Below are 18,661 nucleotides of genomic sequence, written 5' to 3' on the forward strand. Positions count from 1 at the left end.
GTTCTGTGCTTTGGTTTACTCTGGCCTTAAGCAAGAATCTTGTCTCAGTCCCATTAGTGGAAAGAAGTGAGACAATTCACAGAACAACAAAAAAAGGTACATGATAGCAAGATAAAATTGCACTAAATTTAGGGGTTGCAGTGGATTCAGTTCAATATTAAACTTCAAATTAAGTTTTGCGTTTCAATAAACTGAGGACTGAAATATCTATCAAAGCCCTGAGATAGACCTGTAGCATTGTAGTGGCAGACAAAGGACTTGGGTAATTTTAGTCCATTTTGTATTCAGATTACTATATGAGTAATAATCTCATAAGGGAGCAGGACTGATTTGACTGTAAGAAATAATGACTGATCGTTTTGTGTGTGGCGCTAGTCAGTACTGGGTTGCAAGACATTTGAGTCCCATTTCAAAAATAATTTGATATTTGCTCCTTTTAGATCCTCAAGGTAGGTTAAGTTGCTGATCAGAGGATTTAAAGGCTTGAATTTAAATAATGAGCAGTCCTTTTTTCAACTCTCAAAATGAACCTGAATAAAGGTTCACGGATTCTTTTTTTTTTTTTTTTTTTAATTTATTTATTTATTTTTGGCTGTGTTGGGTCTTCGTTGCTGTGCGCGGGCTTTCTCTAGTTGTGACGAGCGGGAGCTACTCTGTTGCGGTGCACGGGCTTCTCATTGCAGTGACTTCTCTTGTTGAGGAGCACGGGCTCTAGGCGCGCTGGCTTCAGTAGTTGTGGCTCGTGGGCTCTAGAGCGCGGGCTCAGTAGTTGTGGTGCACGGGCTTAGTTGCTCCGCGGCATGTGGGATATTCCCGGACCAGGGCTCGAACGTGTGTCCGCTGCATTGTCAGGAGGGTTCTTAACCACTGTGCCACCAGGGAAGCCCAAGGTTCACGGATTCTTGCAGACGAATTAATACTTGCTTCAATTGCTTCTCTCCTAAATGAAGTTTACTTTATGCTATTCCTTACTATTCTAGGATGAGAAAATGTCAGAATCTACAGTGGATGCCTTCCAAAGCCTACCTTCAGAAGCAAGCAAAAGGTAGTGTTGTCAAAAGATCTTGCCCCAAATGCTTCCTGCTTTAATGTCATATAGTTGTGTACATCTAGTGTAAAGAGAATACTAGCCTTTTTTCAAGTACTGCTGTTTCCCAGGGAGCTGTTGGTTGTTGAAGCCGGGTGATAGGTACATGAGTGTTCATTTTACTATTCCCTTCACCTTGGAGTATGTTTGAATATTTCCATAAGAAAAATTTTTTAAAATTCACACAAAAAATTACATTATATTTCATTTCCTAGAGTAATAAAAGTATACCTGTTTCACTTGCCAACTTGGCATTAACTTTCTTGAGTCTTCCAGTGTCAACTTTAGCTGTAGGAAACTGAGACTAAGATTGTTACATTCCTATACTTATATTTTAAATAAAATTTTCTCACTTACAGAAAAATAATCTTGCTTCCCCCCCCCCCCCCCAGCTGTGAAGAAGAAAGAGAAGAAGTCTAAGACCAGTGAAAAGAAAGAGAGCAAAGAGAGCAGTGTTGTGAAGAACTTGGCTGACTCTAGTCAGAAGTCTACCCCATCAGCAAGAGAGGATCCCGCCCCCAAGAAAAGCAACAGTGAACCACCTCCGCGCAAGCCCCCGGAGGACAAGAGTGAGGAAGGGAATGCCTCCACCCCAGGACCTGAGGCCAAACAAGTGGCCACGCCCTCTTCCAGGAAGTCCAGCAAGCAGGTCTCCCAGCCGGCACCAGCCATCCCCCTACAGCCCCCCAGCACAGCACCACCGAGAAAAGAAGTCCCCAAGACCACTCCTAGTGAGCCCAAGAAAAGGCAGCCTCCACCTCCGGAGTCAGGTGAGTGAGGACAGCAGGAAGAACTGCCGCACCAGAAGTACCAGCACAGGACACTGACATCTTAAACAGCATTTGGAAACCTGAAATGTGTATTTTTAAGTCTTTGGTACAAGAAAATTAGCTCTCTTTTAAATATTTATTTAATTTTTTTTTTTTTGGCTACACCGAGTCTTAGTTGTGGCACGAGGGATCTTTTAGTTGCGGCATGCGGGCTCTTAGTTGCGGCATGCATGCGGGATCTAGTTCCCTGACTACGGATCAAACCCGGGCCCTCTGCATTGGGAGCGTGGAGTATTAACCACTGGACCACCAGGGAAGTCCCAATTAGCTCTCTTTTAACTGTTACATAATAATAAAGAAATAGAAGCAAAAACCAGTGAAGTTGGAGATACTGTCTTAATTTCCTATTTAAAGCCTAGAGTTTAAATAGTTTTTTTTTTTTTTAAATGTTTTTTTAGATTTATTGATTGATTGATTGATTGATTGCTATGTTGGGTCTTCGTTTCTGTGCTAGGGCTTTCTCTAGTTGCGGCAAGCAGGGGCCACTCTTCATTGCGGTGCGCGGGCCTCTCACTGTCGTGGCCTCTCTTATTGCGGAGCACAGGCTCCAGATGCGCAGGCTCAGTAGTTGTGGCTCACAGGCCTAGTTGCTCCGCAGCATGTGGGATCTTCCCAGACCAGGGCTCGAACCCGTGTCCCCTGCCTTGGCAGGCATATTCTCAACCACTGCGCCACCAGGGAAGCCCCTAAATAGTTTTTTGTTTTTTTCTAATGCCCCTTTCTTTGCAGGCCAATCAGTGCTAGAGTCATCGTTGCTGTTTAGCATTAACTGTAAGTTTAGTGACATCTGACTGAAGTTTATTTTGAATTCTTTAGGTCCAGAGCAAAGCAAGCAGAAAAAAGTGGCTCCTCGCCCCAGTATTCCTGTAAAACAAAAGCCTAAAGAAAAGGTGAGGAAAGATTTGTTTCCCTGCCATTTGTCAAAGATGTGTTCTATTCTGTAGGGAAATAGCCTTATCCTTGACATTTATGTGATTGAGTGAAACTGCATTTCTGCTTCTGTGTAGATGGCAGTGGAATTTCTTAAAATTAGCAAACTTCAGGTTTAGGCTTTAGCTCACTTCCATTTTTTCTCTTTTTTTCCCCTTGTTGTTTTCCCCTTCCTTGTAGCCCCACATGCTTATGCTGCAGGCTGATGAGTATAATTTTCTTTCCCCCTCAACATCCATTAGCAGTATTTGTCTATGACAATCACTCACTATTTTTACTATGTGGAGAGAGAGGTCTTTAAGACTTTTCCGGTTCTTGCTGTGCCCCCGTAGTGGTGTGCATGCACGTCCAGGCTGATGCTCTCGAGAGCATCAGCAGTGCTGAAAAGAGAGGCAAGTGCCAGGTTCTTACTAAGGCATGTTCCAGAGTTCCTGTCCAGTTTCTAACTGTGATGATGAAGCATGGTTACGTTGGCAAATCTGAAATCACTGATGATCACAGAGCTGGGAAAATTGTTTTGAATCTCATAGGCAGGTTACACAAGTGTGGAGTGATCAGCCCCAGATTTGATGTGTGCAACTCCAAGATCTAGAAAAATGGCAGAATAACCTGCTCCCACCTGGTCAGTGTGGTTTCATTGTACTGACAACCTCAGCTGGCATCGTGGACCACGAGGAAGCAAGATGAAGACACGCAGGAGGGAAAAGCCTGGGATGTGTTTTCTAGGGGTATAAATACATACGTGCCAATAAAATGCTTCAATGGAAAAAAAAAAATCTCCTGAAGATTACTTGTCTGTTTCTGTAGGATACTTATGTTGGAAACATGTTTTCCAGATCTATTAAGATTTGTCATTTGCATTATTATCTGTTGCAAGAGTGAAGGCAGGCAGGGTGTGGATTTGTTCTTTATCCATCTTCTATCCCCATAGGAAAAACCACCTCCGGTCAATAAGCAGGAGAATGCAGGCACTTTGAACATCCTCAGCACTCTCTCCAATGGCAATAGTTCAAAGCAGAAAGTCCCAGCAGATGGAGTCCACAGGATCAGAGTGGACTTTAAGGTAAAATTGTTCAGTGACCACGGGAGTATGTTGAGTGTTGTGGACTTTAAATCAAGAAAATGATGTTACCAAAGGTGTTGAAAGAGAGGAAATTCTTTCAGGGGGTGGGGCGGAGGAATGAAGATCTGCCATTAATAGATGGGTTCAGGTGTGTGAGAACTCCGGTCAGTGTTACCAGGTCAGCCTGTGAACTGACTGAAGGACAGAGGCGCGGAGCCAGTCCTGCCCATCCTGAGCTGTAAAGTGCTTTTAGATGAGAACAGTATCTGAGGAAGTGATTTTTTCACATAGGTATTATCAAACCAGGATGATCGCTTGAATCAGCAAAACTCTAAGGGAAATTCAACCCCAGTAAATCTTTGCATTGTAGTTAACAGGTGAGCCTTTTAAGAGTTTGTGTCTGAGATTTAAAATTTTCAAAGCAGCAGTTATTTTGAACTCATTGAGATGAAATATTCTCGACATTCTGGTGTCACTCTAATTTTATGCTTTTCGTCCTTATTTTCAATGCAGCGTTTTTTCAGTGCAGCGTTATGTCATAAAACTCTCATAAATGATCTTTTTCTCTCTCTCCGCAGGAGGATTGTGAAGCAGAAAATGTGTGGGAGATGGGAGGCTTAGGAATCTTGACCTCTGTTCCTATAACACCCAGGGTGGTTTGCTTTCTCTGTGCCAGTAGTGGGCATGTAGAGGTAAGATATCCTGCTTCTTGGTACCCCAGACAGTATAATGATAGATTATTTTGCTGTGATGAAAGAAATCGTTATATTCTGTTTTGTTGGTATATAGCAGGCACTATATCCTGTTGAAACCTGCAAATGAAATGCTTTTTAAGTTTTTTACAAATTTCAGGAAGGAGTCTGCTTTTTATTAGAGTAGCAGTTTTTTTTTTAGAGTAGCAGTTATTGTGAGAAGTTTAATAGTTTCATCTCTTAAATTCACTCATTATTCGAGTTCTGATTTTTTGCTAGATGTCCAAACATGGAAGAAATAATAAATGTTTTTCTAGAAAAAGAGATGCTGTTGATAGTTGTTTTATGTTGAATAGCAAAACTTCCTTGTCTATAAGGAGCTCTTAGCAATTAATAAGAAAAAGGAAAACACCCAGTAAAAAAAATAGTCTAAGGGCAGGAGTATATAATTCACAAAATGAGAAGTAAAAACATTGTGGGAGGGGGGAACGTTAAGCCTTCCGATTACCAAACACTGTAAATTAAAGCATGATAAAAAGGATCAAGTGGAAATGGAGACTTTCTGTTTCTGGAAATCTAAATTAGTTACAGTCTTTCTGAGAAGATTGTTTGGAAATATGTATTTATCTTTAAAATGGGTATACCCTCTAACCCAGCAATTGCACTCTAGGCATTTATCTTGAGGATATAATTAGATAAATTATATGTATATGTATGTTTGTATACATGTATGTATATAATACATATATATAATAAACCCTTCTATATGTATACATATTTGTATATATATATAATAAACAGAAGGGTTTATTTCAGTATTTATGATAATAAAAAATTGGAGACAACCCAAAATGTCATCAATAAGGGGCTGGTATTCCGGTTAAAATAATTATAGGACATGCATATAATGGCACATATGAAGTCCTAAAGATGATAATATAGATTCATATTGACATGGAAAGATGTCCATGACACATCACTGAGTTAAAAGAGCAGGTCACAAAATAGTATGTAAACAGCATGATCCCATTTTGGTTTGGAAAAATGTTTTTGAAATATATATGTAGAAAGAATTCTGAAGGATGTACACCAAAATCTTAAGAGTGTAGTTGGATTGTGGTTGACTTTTGTTTTTTCTTTATCTTTTTGAGTTTTTTTGCAGTGAGTATGTGCCACCTTTACCATAAGGGGGAAGAAAGGTAGCACAGTTTTAACTAGGAAGCAGTAATTTGTCATTCATACAGTTCTCAATTCCTGAGTACCTCCTTAGGGTATTATTTGTCACATATGTATTCTAAGGTCATAAAGAAAACCCAAAGCCAAGTTGTAATCCAGATGTTGAGCAATCAGTGAGGCTCACTAGTTAAGACATTCAGTCCTGCCCACTTGCTATTTTAGATTACGCATTAGCACGTGCAGACAATATTGAATAAGAATTCACCAAAACTGCCTCTGTGATTTAGTTCAATGCAAATCCTTTATGTATGCAGATTATATAATCCGATATGCTATTTTTCTTCTACATCTTTAAGCTTTCTAAATAATTTCAAAAGTAAACTATCAGACATAAAGTAATTTTTTTGCAAAATTATATTCACAAATAACCGTATGCTGTAAGTTATATATTAAAGAGTGACTTTTTAAATGAAAATGATACCAGTGTGTGGATTTTTAAATATGCGAAGAAAAAAGGAGTTTTAATGGGCAAAAATTAGCAGCTTAAATAGTAATGGGATGAACAGTAATTTTGAGGTGTAAGTTTTGTTTTCCTTGGGATTCTTATTATATGGTTGTATCTTAAATATAGATTTAAGAAATTTAGAAAATATATGACATCATTATATGATAAAGTATATGGAGAAATGCAAAATTGTCATTGTAAACGTTCAGCAATATTTTTAAAAAAAATTTAGTGATTCAAACATTTAATACAATAAAATAAAGGCATTAAAAAAATAAATTACACGTTAGCAGAATTATTGCCTGGTATTCATTCATTAAGGAAATATTTTCTTAGTGCCTGTTACGAACAATATATTGTTCTAAGTGCTGGAGTTGCTTTAGATAGTGTTGAAACTGAGACTGTTCTGTCTATATAAGTGCCAGGGGTCTACTGTATCTCTTTTCCTACATAATCTAACTCTCGTTACATCCATACACATGTTACCCACAGGAATAACTTATTTTCGTAACACCAGTACTTCAACTTCTGTGTTAAAACAGGTTTTTTTTTTTTTCCAGAGTATAATTGCTCTAATTTAAATTGTGTAGCTGTGCACAGCAATCCCACAGGATTCCTAAAAACTGAAGTTAGAGAATGAATAGCCCACTGCCTACATTGTACTCCTAAAGCATAACCAGTGCTTGATGAATTTTCCCTCCATTCAAATTTTTAAAAACTTTTTATGTTGACATGATTTCAGATTTACAGAAAAGCTACAAGAGTGGTACAAAGAATTCCCATACATCCTTTACCTGGATTCCCCAAGCATTAATATTTTTTTTAATTGGAGTAAAATTGCTTTAGAATTAATATTTTTAATTTGCATTATCCTTTTCTTTGTATATGTATTGTACAAAATAAGAAGTAAAATATGTACACACATTTTATATGTAGACATTTTTTTTCTTAAAATTTGAGAGCAAGTTGCAGACATATGCCCTTTTACCTCTAAATTTTATACTGTGTATTTCCTAAAACCAAGGACATCCTCTTATATAACCACAATATAATTATCAAAATCAGGAAATTAACGTTGGTATATTACAGTTATTTAAGTAGACTTTATTTAGTTTTGACCAGTTGTCCCACTGATTCTTTTATGGCAAAAGAAAATTATGAGTCACACTCATTTGAATTTCTGAAAATCTCTGTATCAGTATGAAAATAACTTACTTCTAAAATTAGAGATGGGAAGGACAAACCAGAGCTTACAGTCATTTAGTAGATTATAGAGAACCTTTAAAACCATCCCTATTTCCCCTTACCCCACTCTTTTACGTTGCCTTAGCTCTTTGTTGATACCTCTTTTATGGAACTTAGCACATTCTATTAAATCTTAGATTGTATCTATTTAGTTATTTTATAATTCTACTATTATTACTGCCTTAGTCTCCTGAAACTCCCCAGTATTCTGCTTTTTTAACATAGTCATTGCTTAGTGAACTTGTTGAATACAGTATGTATACTACTACTCCTAAAGCTCAAAGTAGGCAGGTAGGATTTGGTTGATATTTCTACGTGCTATTTGACCGCCTCTGTGTTCCCATCTTACCCTAGTTTGTGTATTGCCAAGTCTGTTGTGAGCCCTTCCACAAGTTTTGTTTGGAGGAGCACGAGCGCCCTCTGGAGGACCAGCTGGAAAACTGGTGTTGTCGGCGCTGCAAGTTCTGTCATGTTTGTGGAAGGCAGCACCAGGCCACCAAGGTAGGACGCTGAGTAATGGGGCCACTTACAGTATTACTCTGTATCTCCATTTCTGCCTTTTAATCTAGGATTTCGTACGCACATTTTTCCTCTGTTGGCTTAGCCTGTTTTTACTGTTTAACTGGGTGTAATCAATTGCCTATTGTGTTTTAAATTAATTTTGGGAATATAGCAGAAAACGTGGCATTGGATAAAATGCTCAAAATAAATCAAATCTCCTTTATCAGAATGTTCACCACTGAGTGCCTTTGGCAGGACATAAATCCCTATGCCTTGAGAGTAAATAATTTATGAGGAAATTTAAGCTGTCACAGTGATGTGCTGTATTTACTTGAAGATAAGTATGAAATGGGGTACTAAATGACAGGTGTCCAGTGAAGGTGAGGTGATGCCCACCTTTTTGCCTTCTTATTTTCTTACAGCAGCTGCTGGAGTGTAATAAGTGCCGAAACAGCTATCACCCTGAGTGCCTGGGACCAAATTACCCCACCAAACCCACAAAGAAAAAGAAAGTTTGGGTGAGTTTCTCACACAATGGGCAGTTTCAGAGAGAATTGTCATGGGACTGTTGGGCGTACACAAATTGTAAGAAGAATATCCTGCTTGAGGAAGAAAAGCCGTCCCAGTAGAGAAGTCAACTCTAGAAATGGATTGCATTTGAGACCTTCTTAAATAAGAAGAGATATTAAAAATAAGAAGTTCCTATTGAATTTCTTTCATCTCTTCCAGATCTGTACCAAGTGCGTTCGCTGCAAGAGCTGTGGATCCACGACTCCCGGCAAAGGGTGGGATGCACAGTGGTCTCACGATTTCTCACTCTGCCATGATTGTGCCAAACTCTTTGCTAAAGGTACTTCAGAAAAGCCAGTTTCGTCAACTTTTAGAGGTTGTACTTAGTGTTTGGGAGGTGAACTGGACACTGCAGTGGAATGAAAAGGTCTTACCATTCTTGTCAAGGATGCCATTTAGACAGATTTCCTAAGTTTCTGGTCTTGCTCTTTTCCTTACACAGAGACTTAGAGCAACTAGAAAGGTTTTGTTATCTTTGGGGGGATGAATCAAGGGGACTTTTTATAGTAACTCACCACAAAGAAATGCTCTAAACCAGTATTTCCCAAAGTGAGGTATATATCCATTTGATTGTTTCAGAAATGATTTTAGGTGGTACTGAGTCAAAGATTTTATCTTAATAGTTGTGCTAGAAAAAAAATATAGCCAATACATTAAACTGACTTAGGATAATAATGATATAAAGTTCACTATTGAAGTTATTTAAAATAAGCAAATCAATATTAAGTCTGTTAAGTAACAAATAATAAGAGGTGATACATGGATAAAACAAATTGATGAAGGGTGTATATTTTTCCAAATTTTAGGAAGCATTGCTCTAAGCTCTAATGTAAAAGCACTGGGAATAAAGGAAAAGTGTAAATTAATTGTGTTTTTTTACTCCCATTACCGTCTCCTCTTTTTTAAAAATTTAAACATTTCTTTAGAATGTTTAAGAGAGAAAGTTCTCTCTTCCATTCTTTTTCTATAAAATCTACCTCATGACCTTTAAAAATGGGTCTAAAGAAGAGAACTAGTGACATATTCTGAGAGCTCAGAATAATCTTGACACTTTACAGATGTGTAAACGTTCCATGGTAGATGCATGCTGGCATTTGTAAGTTTCAGAAGCAGAATATGGTGGCTGGCATTTTACATCACATTGGCATATGTGAGTCAAGGGCCTTAGAGGCATTGGTATGTGAACCGAAGCTCTGCTGAAAGCTTTGCTTTGCTTTCAGGAAACTTCTGCCCTCTTTGTGATAAGTGTTATGATGACGATGACTATGAGAGTAAGATGATGCAGTGTGGGAAGTGTGATCGATGGGTCCATTCCAAATGTGAGAATCTTTCAGGTACAGAAGGTTGGAGTCTTTTTATTACAGTTTCCTTCTTTCTTGGTACAGCTGCATTTACAGTCCCCAAAGTACTATAAACATAAAATTATGGTAGTGTTGTTACTTGAAGTCTTTTTAAATTTAATTTTTGGTCTCTAAAATAAGAACATTGTGTTAAATTTGTGGTCATTTATCTTGAACACATTCTTTAAGATATTTATTTGCTGTCCCTTGTGGATACCATAACCTATTGATTCTCCAGTGACTAAATCCTGAGTTAGTGTTAATAATGTCCCTTCGGAGATCAATACATATGAGTTCTTCGGGGGGTGTGAGAGTCTTAATACTGTTCTAACATGCAGCTTGATATTAAGTTCAGTGGAATAGCTTTCTCTTTTCCCTGTCTGCCAGTCTTCAGAGCACCTCATCATTGTAGGTTTTTGTTTTCCCAGATGAGATGTATGAGATCCTGTCTAATCTTCCGGAAAGTGTGGCCTACACTTGTGTGAACTGTACTGAGCGGCACCCTGCGGAGTGGCGACTGGCCCTTGAAAAAGAGCTCCAGATCTCTCTGAAGCAAGTACTGACAGCCTTGTTGAACTCTCGGACCACCAGCCACTTGCTACGCTACCGACAGGTAGGCCCAAGCCTCATTCTGTATTCCGAATGGTGGTTTTTACCTAGTCGTGGAATGTGTGCGTTTTTGTGTGTGTGTGCTTTTCAGTTTATTTTCTTTTGCTTCATTCTTCATTTAGTTTTGTAGAGTTCCTTGTTTTGGCCTTAGGCTATTAAGAACATTCTTAGCACCAAGAGTAAAAACCCTTCTCTGGGGTAAGAAGAAGGAAGGGGCCATATCTCTTTCAAAGGTCTTGCTGTTGTAATATGAAATTTGGCCTTTGTATTCTGAAGGCCATGGGGAGCCCAATGAAGGACTTCACCCAAAAGAGTAACCTGATCAGAGTTGCTTTTTAGAAAAAAAAAAAAGATTCTGACTGGAGTGAGAGGAAGGATTGGAGAGGACTGAGCCTAGAGTCAGGAGGCGTGGTTAGGAGGCAGTGGTGGTGCTCCAGGTAAGAGGGAGCAGGATGGTGGCCTGATCCACGAGGGTGGTAGTGGGGCCAGAGACCCTTCGGCTCCAGCAAAGTTCCAGGGCTCCTCAGGACACGATTTGAAAATCACTGCTTCTTGTCCGTTTAAGTCATGAACTATATACATAAAGTAGTCATTGGGAACACAGGTATAATGTTGGAAGAACCAACCACATGGATAACTTTAACTCAGAGCTAGGCTGCTGCTTTATCTTTTAATAGAGTCTGTGTTTTGAATAGGAAAATTAGCTGTATCTGTGTCTTACTCAAAAGGAATTGGACAGTTTCTGTTTCTTCATACTAGGTTGGGAGTTATCAAGCAAAGCTCCTCAGTGAGCCTAGCCAAGCTATTAGATAGCCAGCTCGTTTTAACTTTCCTTTTCTAGTATTTGAGAAATCTCTGATTACTTTTAAGTTCTTTAGGTTTTATAATACGCATCATTCAGTACCATCTTTATTCATTTTAGTAGAATCTGCATAGGTGCCTCATTTTCAGTGTTAGATAAAAGAAACATATCTTTCCTGACGACAGGCTGCCAAACCTCCGGACTTAAATCCTGAGACAGAGGAGAGTATACCTTCCCGCAGCTCCCCAGAAGGGCCTGATCCACCAGTGCTTACTGAGGTCAGCAAACAGGAAGATCAACAGCCTTTAGATCTGGAAGGAGTCAAGAGGAAAATGGACCAAGGGAACTACACATCTGTGGTATGTCTATACAGCAAACTACCCAAATTTCCAGCTCCAGTTTAGCTTCCTTGGGTCTTTTGGGGGATGAGGCTGGGTGTTAGCATTAAAAGATGATTTGTATTGTATTTAGAAATGTCATGTGGTTTTAAATACCTAAAAATATGTGAGTTATTTTAGTTCTGTGTTTTGGAAGATGGGTTATGATAGAGAAGGTAGTGTCTTTTTATTTGGCTTTCATCTGAGTTCTTCAAAAATTATTTTTATATTAAAATTATTTTTATATTAAAAGTGTTTATGGAAAAATACTAATGTGCAATTAATTGGTTTGCCCCTTTTGAGATCACATCTGAATAATATGTCTTTTTATAATGGATATTCATTTCTAGATAGATGCCTTTTAATTTTATGATTTTAAGAAAGTGTAGGAAATGATCATCTGTTATCTCATGGTCCGTGTTTGCTATTCAGTTGTTTATTCATTTTAGTCTAAGTAAAAAATCGTGGCCCTGTTTGGGTAATTTACCGGGATACAGCTAATTTATCTGCATTCTTACCTTATTAGCCTGGCATAGCTTGACTGCCACAAGTTAATTATGAACTGAATCCCAAAGGCCTCCACTAAAGAGAAATTACACCGTGTTAAAATGGGGTGTCCGTCTTCTCTTGGATCTCTGTGCCGGATGATTTAGGAGGGAAGAGGAAGTGGTTCTGAGAGCGCACTGCTCTATCAATAATGAACGCTTTGTTTTGTATACAGTTGGAGTTCAGCGATGATATCGTGAAGATCATTCAAGCAGCCATTAACTCAGATGGAGGGCAGCCAGAGATTAAAAAAGCCAACAGCATGGTCAAGTCCTTCTTTATTCGGGTGAATGATATTAATAGTTCATGTCTTTGATGCTTAATCCGCGGGTTGTTACCATGTGAACAGAACAGACTTGTTCTCGTCTGTGTTTTGCTTTGTCATGTGTATAAATCATTTTTGGTTTAATTCGTTCCTCTGGTTCTTTGGGAGGAGATTAGTGAGGTTCCAGAGTGGATGGATCTTTCCCTTGGTGGCCTGAAATCATCCTCATATTGACAGAGAAGCTGGTGTGAAGTTGTTGGTTTTTATGTGCTTTCCAAATGAATGGTCACATGCTTACATTTTGTTTGTTTGTTTTTCTGTTAGCAAATGGAACGTGTTTTTCCATGGTTCAGTGTCAAAAAGTCCAGGTTTTGGGAGCCAAATAAAGTATCAAGCAAGTGAGTAAATTCAGTATTACTTTTTTTCGCTTCGTCAGCTAGAAATCTGAGCGTTCTTATATTTTTAGATTGAGGGGTTTTTTTAGACTAGGTTTTAATATTAAAGATTAATCAGTTGAAATGCCTTTTTAAAAAAAATAAATTTATTTATTTATTTGTTTGGTTTTTGGCTGTGTTGGGTCTTCATTGCTGTGCGTGGGTTTTCTCTAGTTGCAGCGAGCGGGGGCAACTCTTCATTGCGGTGCCTGGGCTTCTCATGTCATGGCTTCTCTTGTTGCAGAACATGGGCTCTAGACACACGAGCTCTAGGCGCGTGGGCTTCAGTAGTTGTGGCACTCGGGCTCTAGAGCGCAGGCTCAGTAGTTGCGGAGCATGGGCTTAGTTGCTCCGCGGCATGTGGGATCTTCCTGGGCCGGGGATTGAACCTGTGTCCCCTGCATTGGCAGGCGGATTCTTAACCACTGCGCCACCAGGGAAGCCCTGAAATGCCTTTTTATTGCTGGTTTAGAGACAACACTTAATGTTTATTGCCGTCCGCTGCCCTTTTTTTCTTTATTTATGTATTTGTTGTTTTAGGGAACTTGTGGCATATGTACAATACATGTACTATATATATATAGCCCAGTTATAACTGGGTTCTATTTTATTTAGTTCAAATGGTGCTCTCAACAGTTCTTTTTTTTTTTTTTTTTTTTTGATTTTCTTTGATTTCTTTATTTTTTCCCCTAGCACTTGGTGCACGACAGGGCTTAATGCGTATTTTGAATCAATGAATAAATAAATGAACAAACAAGTACATCTTTCTTTAGGTATGGGCCAGGCAATGAGCGTTCATGGTGAAATAAACTTCCCTTCAGTTCAAGCCCTCCCCCAGCCATGTGCCCTGGACAAGGCACCGCTTGTCAGAACTAAACATGGCCCCACGCTGTCCCCAGGTAGCTATCAGCTGGAAATCACTGGGGTCATGACCTCTCCTATGGACACAAAGTCCAGAAGAAAAATGGTTTCTGTCCAAAGGCTGATATCAGATCTAAGAAAATTCTCCACTGGATTCCCTATACCATTCTCAACAGTTCTTGATTCTCCATATTTAACCTTAAATTTTTATTCCAGTGAATCCTTTTGACACACTGATAAGGTTATCATTTTTTTCTAGATGTTTAACCAAGAGTCACAATACATCGGGATTATATTTTTAAAAATAATAAAGTCCTGTGTAGGCAGTTTTCAAATTCTGTGACCTGTTCTTACGGTCTGTGAAAGGCTTGTGCCCAGGCCTGAGACCTGATGATATCAAGAATTTGACTGTTTTGTACAGTTCTGGGTATCTTGTAGGAGTTCAATAAATACTTGTTGAATCGATTATTTCCAGCAGTGGGATGTTACCAAACGCAGTGCTTCCACCTTCACTTGACCATAATTATGCTCAGTGGCAGGAGCGAGAGGAAAACAGCCACACTGAGCAGCCTCCTTTAATGAAGAAAATCATTCCAGCTCCCAAACCTAAAGGGCCTGGAGAACCAGACTCACCAACTCCTCTGCATCCTCCTACACCACCAATTTTGAGTAAGACACCAGATGAAGACTTGTTATCCATTTCTCTCTGGGTGCAAATGATTGACTTTGTGACTCTAAAGTTAATGTACTTCCGTATTGGAAAAATTTCCCGGTGATCCTTAAATGTAATAAAATCATTATTTTTGCTTCACTTGGAATGTTAACAGAGAATTGATACAAGTAATGTAAGGGATAGTAAGGTAGCATAACTTTGAACACTTTTTGAACGTGTTGATTTCATAGGCTCTAGGCTATTTAAGCTGAATTGTTTTCTTTTTTCCTGGATATCAGACATAGTATTGCCAATTTTAACTGTATGTCTTCTGGGTTCCAAGGTACTGATAGGAGTCGAGAAGACAGTCCAGAACTGAACCCACCCCCAGGCATAGAAGATAATAGACAGTGTGCATTGTGTTTGACGTACGGTGACGACAGTGCTAATGTAAGTACCTTGGTGCCTTGGGTCCTGCTTAGTAGACTAGCCAAATGAATATTTGTCACTTAGTTTGTGGCATTTGGGGGTTTTTTCTATAACTGATTTAATTGATTTAAAAGACGAGTTGCCTTAAATTAACATGCTGATATCTTGTAATTTCTATTGGCAGTTCCTCAAAAAAAGATTTTATGAAAGTGAATAAAACAGAAGTTGCACATTAAATAGCTTGTGTTTAATGTAGTTATTAGCAGTGTGGTTAAGGTCCCCAGGTCTGACAGGTTGCCTGGATTCATTTCTGTGCTTTGCCGCCTGCTTGATGACCTTGGCAAAGAGTTTAACCTCTCTGACCCTCAGTTTCATTTTTAAAATGAGGATAATAATAATCTTACCTCAGAATGGTTACGAGGATTAAAGGAAATAATGTATGTAAAGCCTTATTTGGGTCCTGGCACATAGTAAGCTTACAGTTTTTTTTAAAAAGGTTTTTAATACAAGCTGAGAGAACTGGCTTTGAAATACGGTTTTAAAGAAGTCAGTGGGCACTTCTATAAACCTAACACATATTGCTTGTTCTTTAATTCTTTATGATTATGAAATATTTCCAGTCTGTGGAAAAGGTAATCAAAAAAGGTGAGAAGTGAAAACAAACTTTGAATTGTGATTTTTGTGTGCACCCCTAAGTTAAAGAATTAGACTTGATTTACTGAAGTTATCCTGAATGAGGTAAAGCTAATACCAAGGAAAACCCTATTTGACATGATATTCTTCAAAGAAAAAAGGAAATCTCTTGTTTCATAGGATGCTGGCCGTTTGCTATACATTGGCCAGAACGAATGGACACATGTAAATTGCGCTTTGTGGTCAGCAGAAGTGTTTGAAGATGATGATGGATCACTAAAGAATGTGCATATGGCTGTGATCAGGGGCAAGCAGCTGGTAAGAACCCGTGGGTGAATGTTACGGAAGAGACTCCCTCTCAGTTTCCAGATGTTCTTTCTGGGGCTAAATGCTGCCTCGCTGGTGTTTCTCATAGCTCCTTCAGAATGGTTAGCCAGCAGCAAATATTGGTGTACACTGTAGGCAGATTGCGATTCTGACCCTTGGAGGAGGGGTACAAAAGAAATAGAAAACGAAGTCTTATCCAGTTGGGGAAATAATTCAGATGCCCAAGAAAGGTATTAATTTATTGAGTGATTTAGACAAAATGACCTCAGAGGTTCCAGTTGAATCAGCACTCTGAGGCGCCATAGGGTAAACTCACAAAATACATACACGGAGGGGGGATGTAGACAGTGATGATTAGTAGCAGCTTAGAGTAATCAGGAAAGCCTACGAAGGAGTAAAATTTTTAAAGCTATATTTTGACGGGGGGAGAAAATGAAAGATTATCAGGAAGAAACAAAAAATAGCACATGCATAAGAAACATAAGTAAAATGTGCGGAGAGCACAAATAAAAAGTCTTCCCTGGAGAGGAGCCCAGACTGTGACTGTGACAGAATGAGCTAGTAACATATAGCCTAGTTGAAGGAAATCTTTGAATCACATAAGTTCATCAATTAAGCCTAGTAATTAAGAACCGTTATGTCTCTGACTAGTATAATCTTTCCAGAACTGAGTTCTTTGGGATATAATAGCTTTCTACCAAGATGATGTTTTTAACATCGATCTTCAAAGTTTCATCTTCTCTAAATCAGTTGTGCATCCTAGAAAAAACTGTTTTGATTCAAGTTCTAAATCAAATTGTAATATTTAAATTTAATATTTCCTAGGCCGCATGGGCCATAGGAAAGAAAGGATTTGTAGAGGAGGCTTTATGGCTCATATCACTTCTCTGTAATTCAGCAGATTACCAATAGCAAAATGACTTGTGGGAAACCCGGAATGGGGTGACTCTCTAGGGGAGATGGAAAATGGCTAAAACTTCTGAAGGTCTGACTTGAACTCTGTTCTTTCTGGGTTGTTAGAGATGTGAATTCTGCCAAAAGCCAGGAGCCACTGTGGGTTGCTGCCTCACATCCTGCACCAGCAACTATCATTTCATGTGTTCCCGCGCCAAGAACTGTGTGTTTCTGGATGATAAAAAAGTATATTGCCAACGACATCGGGATTTGATCAAAGGCGAGGTGAGACAGCTTTAGCTGCTTTTTGAATTCTCTAGGAAAAGAGGCTGAAAATAGCAAGATGATAAACTGTATTTCACCATCCTCCTAGGTGTTCCTAGTAGGTGATTCTAGGTATTCCTAGAATCACCTCCCCTTAGGAGCAATAACAGAGGCACTGCTAGTGAAACAGAAGGGTGATTTTGAGATACACTCTGCACTTTCCCTCTGAGTCAGTATCGTGAGTATGGTGTGTAAAAGGGATAGCCTAACAGCTGCCCTGGCTTTTCATTTAAGGTGGTTCCTGAGAATGGATTTGAAGTTTTTAGAAGAGTGTTTGTGGACTTTGAAGGAATCAGCTTGAGAAGGAAGTTTCTCAATGGCTTAGAACCAGAAAATATCCACATGATGATTGGTATGACATGGGCCTTGGTTGTTGGGGAAGGCTGGCTGTGTCACTGAGGTACTTTCTAGTCTTCAGTTATAAAGTGGGCCTTCTCATGATTGCCTCTAATCAGTTCTTCTTTTCTTACTTAGGCTCCATGACAATTGACTGCTTAGGGATTCTGAACGATCTCTCTGACTGTGAGGATAAGCTCTTTCCTATTGGATATCAGTAAGTAGCTCTGTAGAGAGAAGACAGCAGCCCCACCCCTTGAGTACCCTGAAGCAGTGAGTAGGTCATTAAATGTAGAGCCATACTTGTTAGTGACTTTTAACTAATTCCTTTTTTTTTTTTTGCTCCTTCTCGTAGATTGGGACTAAAGTATCATTTTATGTCAGCTAGATCCAGTTGTAGAAGGAAAGTACTGTTGACGTAATTTCAGAAACATTTCCAAATAAAACCTAGGTAGAAAACACCAGGCCAGTCTCTTAAGATTCCACTAAATTCCACTCACCTCAGTTCAGAAGTCCAGTGTGTTGTCAGGGATCAAACACCTCATGCCTCTGTCCTCATTTTACGTTTTACATTTTATAGGTCCTTCTAAAAATAACCCCTACAATAACAATCAAATAGTCCAATAAGAATTTGTAATCTTTCCCGCATGAAACAAATTGTTTAAACTTCTAGCAAACTGACGATATAAATTTAAAATTCGCTTTCTCTCTCTTCCCCTTTGGAGTCTCCCTTTTGTTATATATACTCTGATTTATTCTGCATTTCAATTGTGAAAACACAGTCTCTACTCCACATTTCGCTGGCAGCTCTTAGTGTAAAGAGCTAGGCTCCATCAGCATCCAGCAGATTTGAAGCAGTTCCATTTCTCTTGTCTCATGGGGCTTTTCTCCCAAAGGAAACACGCCAGGTTTGTTCTTTCCTCACTTTGTACACATGGTGGGGCAGTTATCCCTTCCTGAAGGCCAATAACTATTTCTTGTAGTATCAGTAGTTAGTATTTTTTTTTTCTTTGCATTTTAGGCTGTTTTACTAATTTTGTCCCCTGCTTACAACACAATAAAAAAGGATTTGATGCTGTTTTCTGAGAGGCCAGGAAAAACCAAGGACTTCAAAAAACTTGGAAGACCCTCTAATAAGAATCCATGAAATAAAGCTAAATTTTGTAAATCAAGGAGGCCAGGGAACCTAGGCTGAGAAGAGGTTTTGACAAATGTCAGTCTCTGCTTCTGTCC

The 18,661-nt window shown here is 38.9% G+C and overlaps 1 protein-coding gene and 1 pseudogene across 5 annotated transcripts in view; both read left to right on the top strand.

The window, feature by feature from the left end:
- Positions 1-18,661, top strand: part of KMT2A (lysine methyltransferase 2A) — a 75,271-nt gene that overhangs the window by 35,120 nt on the left and 21,490 nt on the right. For 2 of the 5 annotated variants that reach the window (XM_057552853.1, XM_057552852.1), the window contains 19 exons: positions 981-1,045; positions 1,480-1,857; positions 2,734-2,807; positions 3,779-3,910; positions 4,489-4,602; positions 7,883-8,029; positions 8,452-8,547; positions 8,759-8,879; positions 9,820-9,933; positions 10,368-10,552; positions 11,536-11,709; positions 12,449-12,559; positions 12,863-12,936; positions 14,309-14,502; positions 14,829-14,935; positions 15,728-15,865; positions 16,895-17,053; positions 17,327-17,444; positions 17,567-17,645. In XM_057552853.1, the coding sequence (XP_057408836.1) occupies positions 981-1,045; positions 1,480-1,857; positions 2,734-2,807; positions 3,779-3,910; positions 4,489-4,602; positions 7,883-8,029; positions 8,452-8,547; positions 8,759-8,879; positions 9,820-9,933; positions 10,368-10,552; positions 11,536-11,709; positions 12,449-12,559; positions 12,863-12,936; positions 14,309-14,502; positions 14,829-14,935; positions 15,728-15,865; positions 16,895-17,053; positions 17,327-17,444; positions 17,567-17,645 (2,580 nt within the window). Of the gene's footprint in view, positions 1-980; positions 1,046-1,479; positions 1,858-2,733; positions 2,808-3,778; positions 3,911-4,488; positions 4,603-7,882; positions 8,030-8,451; positions 8,548-8,758; positions 8,880-9,819; positions 9,943-10,367; positions 10,553-11,535; positions 11,710-12,448; positions 12,560-12,862; positions 12,937-14,308; positions 14,503-14,828; positions 14,936-15,727; positions 15,866-16,894; positions 17,054-17,326; positions 17,445-17,566; positions 17,646-18,661 lie in introns of all 5 variants that reach the window. The other 3 variants (XM_057552854.1, XM_057552850.1, XM_057552851.1) reach the window with 2 other exon arrangements.
- On the top strand, positions 3,185-3,573 carry LOC130708836 (40S ribosomal protein S15a-like; annotated as a pseudogene).

Source organism: Balaenoptera acutorostrata, chromosome 9 (assembly GCF_949987535.1).
Source record: "Balaenoptera acutorostrata chromosome 9, mBalAcu1.1, whole genome shotgun sequence".
Classification (NCBI taxonomy): Eukaryota; Metazoa; Chordata; class Mammalia; order Artiodactyla; family Balaenopteridae; genus Balaenoptera; species Balaenoptera acutorostrata.